This window comes from Nesoenas mayeri (assembly GCF_963082525.1).
Source record: "Nesoenas mayeri genome assembly, chromosome: 4".
Classification (NCBI taxonomy): domain Eukaryota; kingdom Metazoa; phylum Chordata; class Aves; order Columbiformes; family Columbidae; genus Nesoenas; species Nesoenas mayeri.
Genome location: NC_137540.1, coordinates 25024770 through 25033247, shown reverse-complemented (window position 1 = coordinate 25033247; position 8478 = coordinate 25024770). Strand labels below are relative to the sequence as shown.

At 45.2% G+C, this 8478-nt stretch overlaps 1 protein-coding gene across 5 annotated transcripts in view; it reads right to left on the bottom strand.

Annotated features, from left to right (window-relative positions):
- HNRNPD (heterogeneous nuclear ribonucleoprotein D) overlaps positions 1-8307 on the bottom strand; it is an 11599-nt gene extending 3292 nt beyond the window's left edge. The window contains exons 1-4 of one of the 5 annotated variants that reach the window (XR_013922079.1): positions 7217-8306; positions 3325-3493; positions 2363-2524; positions 1069-1200 (exon numbers count right to left, since the gene is read on the bottom strand). Coding sequence is in view for 1 of the 5 variants with exons in the window: in XM_080343650.1 (XP_080199776.1) it covers positions 1069-1200; positions 2363-2524; positions 3325-3493; positions 7217-7401 (648 nt within the window). In the remaining 4 variants the exon portion in view is untranslated. Of the gene's footprint in view, positions 1-1068; positions 1201-2362; positions 2525-3324; positions 3494-3781; positions 4024-6731; positions 6947-7216 lie in introns of those variants that run through there. The other 4 variants (XR_013922080.1, XR_013922081.1, XR_013922082.1 and 1 more) reach the window with 4 other exon arrangements.
- Positions 8308-8478: the final 171 nt, after the last annotated feature.

Sequence of the window (8478 nt, the reverse complement as noted above, 5' to 3'; positions counted from 1 at the left end):
CGTTCAGTTTTGGTACTGGAGTGCAGAGGAAGGCAATGAAGCTGGTGAAGGGTCTGGAGTACAAGGCCTACGAGGAGCAGCTGAAGGACCTGCGTGGTGGTTCAGCCTGGAGAAAAGGAGGCTGAGAGTGTTGGTCTCCAAAGTAACAAGTGACAGGATGAGAGGAAATGGCCTCAAGTTGTGCCAGGGGAGGTTTAGATTGGGTATTATGAAAAATTTCCTCATGGAAAGAGTGGTGAAGCAGTGGAACAGGCTGCCCAGGGAAGTGGTTGAGTCACCATCCCCAGAGGCCGGAGGTGTTATAAGACTTGCAAATATGGCACTTAGGGACATGGTTTAGTGGTGCACTTGGCTGTGTTAGGTTACGTTGGACTCTATGATCTCAAAGTTCTTTTCCAACCAAAACGGTGCTACAATTCTACAGACTTCAGAAGTCTACTTATCTGTGAGAAGTGAAATTGAGTTACAAAAGTATGGTCAACATTTTTACTCAACTCTGTTCTAAAGGTTCCGCCACATATTTATCCCATGAAGAAAGGGCCAGCTACAATTTGAGGTTTTGTTACTAGGTTGAATTTCAACCAAGTTTTTGTAAGCAAGTTTCAACAGGTAAGCCTAACTTCACATTTCATTTCAGTTTTAGAAGCTCTCTAAGATAAACTGACATTTTGCTTAAAACAACAAAATATTTCCGTATTAAACACGCACAGATCCAGCCAGCAGTAAGACATGGTGCAGCCTGATACAGTGGAGTTAGCGACACAGCACTCTGACCACACAGCTGGAGAACCGGGCAACTTCACCACAAACGAACAAACACACTGTGGCCCAGGCCTCTCCTCACGAGGGGTGCAGTACAAAACCTCACTGCAACCCCCTCAGTTCTGAAGCTGAGATTACACTAACCTACTCCTATCACCTATATAAATACTTCATAGGTTTAAGGTCTACATGAGAGAAATAAAGCTTACAGGTGTTTTCACACTACTATCCCCAAGCAGATACAACTGATACAAACAACTCCCTCTGCTGTCATTGTTCAGTTTCTCCAGGAAAAACTCCACCTACTTTACTAAGCCCAACATTGTGGTATTTCTTCTCCATTATTTTCTTCACTGGTTCTTCCTCCTTGAAAGTAATGAAGCAAAATCCACGCCTCTTGTTTGTTTTGTTGTCCATGGGAAGCTCTATTGATTCAACCTGGAAGAAAAAGTGGTTTTATCTTCTAACCTGCTATTCATGCCACTTAAAAATGTTTCTAACAGGTCATATTTGCTAACTGAAAATTATTTAGACTTGAATATAGTAACATGCCTCCTTCATAGGGCTTTACATCACTAGATGTAATAAACATCACTAGAAACCACCAATATCAACATCATGAACGACACCTTCACTAGAAATAGTATTCCTAATTGTGTAAAAGATTGTTCTCCTCTACCTCATAGTATCTTTTGCACATTCGGGAACTCATAACAAATAATATTTTAGTTGTACTGGATAGTCTCAGTTTGACTTCTAGTTTTACCTCAGTTAAGACTGAAGTAGCTAGGTGTTTCAAAGCAGACCTACATCTTCAAGTTTTTTATGAAAAAGATGTAACTTTGTGCAAATGCACTTTCTGTTCAGCCACAATGCTGCTAAAATTCTATGTTAAAGAGGACAATTTTTACACCTGATGGCAAACACAGAATAAAGTTATTCTTGCACATGGCACACACATTTTTAAGCACATATTAGTCAAAGTCTATAGCCCTGAGTGAACTATCTGCATGATACTAAGATGGCAGGTGACATATGAATTCTCTGACAGCAGAATTGTCATGACCTGATGCTGGCAACATGTGAGAACTAACAGGGAAGCAGCAGCCAACTTTGGTTGCCTGTACCAAGCTCATACAAGGTCAGCTTTTTAGCACTGCACTAGTATTTTGTTCACCTGCACCACCAAAAACTGGGGACAGAGAGAGACAGAGACTCCACAGATGTAGAGTTTAGGTAAACTGTCCGAATACATGCCATTGCAGGTCAGCGGGGCTGGCTGAAGAGCATCTCCCTGAGATTACCATAACAGCACGCTCAAAAATGCTGCCTCCCACATCTGTCCCAGTCTATGTCAAACATCACACAAATCAGTTCCTGAATCTCTGATTTACCTCAGCTTCTCCTTCCATTAATCCAGTCAATGTAACTCAAAGCCTGTAATAAATAGCCTTATCATTAAAATTCTGACTACTAAGATATATGGAGCTATGCTGGCCATTAATCCTACAGTAGCTTCCACACAGGTTGTGTCTGGGGGCTGCTTTTTGTGAAGAAAGAACAAGTTCTGCAAGTACAAGCAGTTAATTTTACCACGCACCTCACCAAATCCTCCAAAATATTCCCTTATTTTCTCCTCCGGTGTGTCTGGAGATAAGCCCCCAACAAAAATCTTTTTTACAGGTTCTTTTGTTTTCATGGCTTTAGCTCTTTTCGGATCAATGACCTTTCCGTTCAGCTTGTGCTCTTTCTGGTCCATGACCTGTGGAAAATTAAAACATGATCTTACTCACAGTTCAAGGTAAATGTTTCACTGATGTTTCGAGCAAGACACAGTTGTTTTATACTTAGTTTTCTTTAATGCCATCACTTCTATTTCAGTACTTTAATTAAAGTGATAACTTTTTGCACAAACCCAGACAGTTCCATGATTTTGATTGCTATCCGCTGACACAGCCAGTTCTGACAAAGCCTTTCAAGAGTCACCAGGAGCCACATATCACCGAAGGGAAGTAAGAGCAGAACATTTCTCAGCAAGTACTCTACAATCACATCCTCAAACCTTATGAAGTAAAGAATTTGGATTTTAGATACTACCAAAGGTCTAAAAAGGTGCAAAGTGTCCTGGGTCAATAGCATTTTAGACAGGTTAACAGCTAATTTTTGCTTCGATAAAACCCAAATCTATCAAATCCACTGGGTCTATTCCAGGAGTTCACATTTCAGCTCTGGAGTACAAATACTTTTACAATCTTTGTAAATTACTGCTTTCACAGTAGTAGGCAGTAGACATTTATATACAGTATTTTTTAAGTCCTCAAGTCCAGTGGCTTGCAGTACACTCCCCTGCAAGTACCAAAAGCCATTATTTGTGAATCACTGCTGGTCCTAGCCACTGCATCACATGCAAGATGGTTTATGAAAAAAAGCATTGTAAATATATTGTATCCCAGAATCATCTTTAACAGATCATGAACAAAAAACAACTATGCATACGCTCATCTGAGTGCGGTATCTTTGCTGCCTAAAACTGAACACATTGGTTCGTTAATTCAACACTACCTTATCCACACTCTCCGATTCTTTGAAGAGTACAAAGCCGAAGCCTCTCGATCGCCCAGTGATGGGATCTAACTTCAGAGTGCAGTCTACGACTTCACCAAATTTAGAGAAATAGTCCTTCAGATCTTTCTTCGTAGTGTCCCAGCTAAGGCCGCCAATAAACATTTTCCTGTTAAGACAAGATGGTTAATCTGTTAATGTGTCTCACCTAAAATCCTGGACTGTCAAGCTTTATGAGCTGAGTTACCTAATGTAAATAGCAAAATTTTATCAATGACACTACACACACACCTAGTAAGGCCTGCACTTCTTGAAAACTTGCGTAAATGATCCTGGCCAGATAAGATAAAGGCTTACACACATACACAATAAGTTTTGCACCATCTTCTGCGGCAGTTGCTTGCTCTGTTAACCCAAGAAAATACAAGGAGTCACAAAAAGTTATTTTACTACTTACTTGCATCCTCACCACTGTTGACCCACAGGCTTAATTCCATTTAGTTATCTGTGGAGCACCCCACACAGCCACTTGTGAAACACACAGGCTGAACAGATTTATAAGGCAGAGCAGTTAAACAGAAGCACTATTAGTAAACTAAAACAAATTTTAAAAGTTTAGTCAAGTCCCATTCCCCAGAAGGCAATAAAAAAAGTAAATTATTGGATGCTCAAAACTTATCTTTCCTCCCAAAACCACAATATAAACACTTGGCATAATCCCATACAATCATAAGACCATCTTCCCAATATAACCTACAGGACCAGTGTTGCTGGGCAAATGGGTACAGCAGGTAACTCTGATCTTGACTTGTATTTAAAAAAAAAACACACTGGAAGCTTGGAATAAAATCATGACCATCCCATAACATTAGTAAGCCACATAAGAAAGAAAAATGAAGAACTACTGTGTCTCAAGAGGAAACACGTTTTGCATCAACTAAAAATCAAGCATATATGCACATAAACGAGACATTCCTAGTTATTAGGCATGGGGCTTATGCATCCATTCAAAAGAGGATTTCTTTTGAGATGATCTCTTTTAATACTGATAAAGAAGATTTCACAGCAGGCTCAAAACAGTAAGTATGGTCCATTATGATCTATAAAAATGCTTTCTACAAAGCTTTGTGCATTTTCAGCATACCAACTTATTCCACAATCACATGTATAGTTATCAGAAAACCTGGAAAACCACTATAGCATGTTTCCAACTCCCCCACTTTCTACACATACACAAATATTTCTGCCAACTGTGTTCAGTCATGTTGTACTTCCACAGGTCAAACTCTCCCAAATCAAAAGCTGCTCATGTGAACTAACTCTAGGCTCTGTTCAGTAAGCTGTATTCTCACAGAATTAACAAGAGCATTCAGCTTCTGACAAACATATCAACTTTCATACAAGCGAGGGGGTTCAGCAGCTCCAGGTGTTTCTATAAAAAGGTATGAATAGGAGCACCACCGATTCCCCATCCCTTTAGCTACTTTTCCCACTAGTTCTACATCTCTCTTCAACAAAGCACCAAAAGCCCTTTCTAGTGTGACATCTTTTTGTCTTCAGGACCAACATAGCAAGAATGGTGCACAGGGGTAAATTCAAAGGATGCTATTAAAAAAATAGCAATTCAAAGGATGTCTTGTGTCCTCCTGTTCATCCATCATTAATGGGTTTTGGGGGGCTTCCCCTCTCCTACCCCAGCAGCAAAACAGAATACATACAGAGGATGTAGCATTGTAGTTCTGACACATGTGGGATAGTGATATTCTAACAGTTACTATCCAACATACAAAACACCTATTTTACAGTTATCAACAAACCATTAACACAAACATACAAATACTGATTTATATAATTATCAACAATCAATCAACTCTAACCTACAAAACCCTGCTTTATATCACTAAGCACGTGACAGACCAAGAACATGAGTCTGAAACCTGACAGTGCTCTGATTTTCTTCCCACCCTGCAATAATTGCATCTGTGACTACAGCAAAACATGATTGCTTCAGCTTGTCACTACAGAAGCTGATGCATGTCTGCTTCGCTGCAAAATTGAGGTCAGACCAGGGCTACACCACCAGCCTGAGCACAACAAACACCGAAGGTGAAACGTCACAGTGCTGTCAAAAGCCTTTAAAATACAGACATTTAATAAACCACAGTTTGGCTGGTGTACAGCACACACAGTTTGCCAAAATAAGTCACCAGAAGCACACTGGGAAAGTCTTCAAACTTATGAGTTAAATAAACAGAGCACGGATGCTGCCCTGACTAGTGGCTTTACCTTTCCTCCCACAGGCTGGTTAAGAAGTTGCCTGGCAGTTACCAACATGTGGATTTCTCAAGCCCACAGTTCTCACCAAGGAGATCCAAGGGTATGAGAACCTGCACACTGTTTTCTTCTTGAAGACACTGACCCTGACTCCTAATGCAAAGGAAACATTGTCAAACCTGTAGTCAGTGGCTAGCGAGGATGTGCTCTTCTCCCTCTACTACCAAGAGAGCTGTCAAAACACTGTGTCCTGTACAGCATGACCTGTAAAAACTGACAGGTCAAAAAAAAGTCTGTCACAAGCTGAAAGACTAACTAAACTACAACTCAACCTACACTAAAACATAATCACTGCCCAATGTCACTGCACCACTCAGTGACAACTTTTTCTAGGCTGTATTGACTCAAAAAAAGAGTGCCTTCCTCATGAAAACCCTTTAACAGGTGTGCGTGTATTCAAGGGCAAGAAGTAAAACAAATATGCAAACTGCAAAGGTACAGTAAGAGCTGAGAAGAAGCAACAAAAACATTTGAGTTTTCACCAACACTAACAAAACACTCAAAAAAAGTTCCTATTCTCTCTCTCTGCTCTTGGCAACATCCAGGGTTATCACAGGAGGCTGACAGTCTGGTTTTACAGGATGCAGTAGTCAGTGTTTCTTTATCTTTTTTTTCTTTTTTTTTCCCCACCTTGATCAAAATCAGACCTGCAGCTTGAGTTTCTTATTGGCCTGACAGGAGACAGCATAGAGCAGCAGCCTGTCCTGGAACCGGATTTATTAAACGTTAATTTCACCTGCTATATGAAAGTGACACACTGCCCCATGCCAAACGTCAAGTAGAGATCCTTAAAAGATTAAAATCTGCCTTCATCTGAACTTAGAGCTGTTAACTAAAGCAATCTTCCTCAGAGCGAGCTTTGTAAGAGGAGGAGGAATAGTTTAGGGTGCGAAGAAGCCAAGGTGCATCATGCCTCCCAGTGACACACTGATTATTTTTGCAACATAGGGAAACACTAAGTTATTGCGTCCTGAGGATTTGGCTACAACTGAGTTACAGTCTGTTAACACGTGCACTGCACATCAACTCTTAAAAATGACAACTGAAAAAAAAACGTGTGCAGTTTGACACACATGGTACGAGATGCACATCTCAGGAGCAGCCGCCCCAGCCGCCGTGGGATGCGGGTTAACAGGAGTGTGACATTCCCACCACTCGAGAGCAGCTCCGTGATAGCGCCGTTCCCGCTCATTTCCAAAGCGACCCCGAGCACCGGCCCACCCGCAGCTCCCCGCAGCGCCCCGAAGCAAACCACACACCGACCCGCCCGCGCTTCCCAGGAGCGCCGGGCCGCCGGCTCCAGCTCAGGTCTGCAGCCCCGAGCGAGCCGAGCCGAGCCGAGCCGGCCGGGCCGGGCCGGGGCTGCCGCCGGCGCTCCGGCCCCAGAGCTCCCGGTAAAGCGGAGGTGCCGAGCGGCGCGTCCCGCCCCTGCCCGGTACGTGACGTCGCCGCGGCGCAAAGTAAACAAACGGGCCGCGGAGCGGGGCCGGGCCGGGCCCGGGGACACCGGCCTCCGCCGCCCCGCGCACACAAAAGCCGCGTCGCCCCCGCCACTCACCCCTCATCCTCCTCGTTCTTGCTGGCGTCGATCTTGGCTCCCTCCGACTCGATCCCGCCGCCGCCTCCCCCGTCGGCGCCCCCCGCCCCGGTCCCCGCCAGCCCCTCAGGCTGTTCTGCCGGCTCCGCCGAGCCGCCTCCAGCGCCGGCCACCGCCGAGTCCATGGCGAACTGCTGCTCCGACATGGCGGCGCCGCTGTGGCTGACCCGCGCCGCTCGGCCGGCGACCGCTCACCGCCTCCGGCCCCCGCTGCTGCTTCCCCGCCGAGGCCCCGACCCCGCTCGCGAGGCCCCGGCGACGGCACGAAAGCGCCGAACCCTCCTTCTTCCCACCCGTTTTTTTTTAATGGCGCCGCCGACGACCCAACCTAAAATGGCGGCCGGAAGGAGCGCGGCGGGCGCGGTCACGTGACAGCGCCTTCCCGGGAGACGGCGCGCGGGGCCGCCGTTGGACCGGTCGGTTGGTGACCGTTGACCGCGGGCGCCGCCGCCGCTCCTGGGGCGGCAGCCGCGGCGTTTGGAGACCTCTCGGGGGCCGCAGCGGAGCGGGGCGCGGGGCGAGCAGCTCGTCCTCCCACTGGCAGCTGCCCGCCGCCGCTCCCACCGCCTCGGGAGGACCCGGGCCTGCCCCCCGCTGCTGGGCACCTCGCAACCTGCAGGAAACCCATGGAGCACCCAACGGTACCGAAAGGACAGCTTAAAAAAAAAAAAAAATAAAAATAGAGAGGGGGGAAGTTACTTTTAAAACATAAGTTTCTACAGGTTGATGACAACTGTTAGAGAAGTTTTCTATATATTACCAAACGTACTAGCAAGGCCATGTTCTGGAGCTGAAGTAAAGCAATACGGGCGCTGTAGGTAAAGACAGTTTCTACAGAAGTTAGTTGCTGACCCTGCAGTTCTCAGCTGAGCTCTCACTTGCAATTGTTCCCAGGAATTAAGTTATAGCCTTAAATATTTTTAAAATAAGTGCTTTAAAAACCTTGAAAGGTTATACAGATCTCGCCCTGCAATCTCCCAACACAGTGCTACTATCGGCATAAAAAGAAGCATTACCATAGTTCTGGATTTCTCCCTTGAGATGCGTGAAGTTGGCAGTTTTGGGGCACAGACCCTCTCCTTTCTGCAGGCAGCAGGAGACAACCCTGCTGGCTTCCCAAGATGCTAACTCAAGGCACTGTGCTGTTTTCTTAAGACAGCTGAGGAAAGAAGTGGTTTGTACTGCTCTGTATCCAGGATAATCCTGAGTCATTTATCATCTCC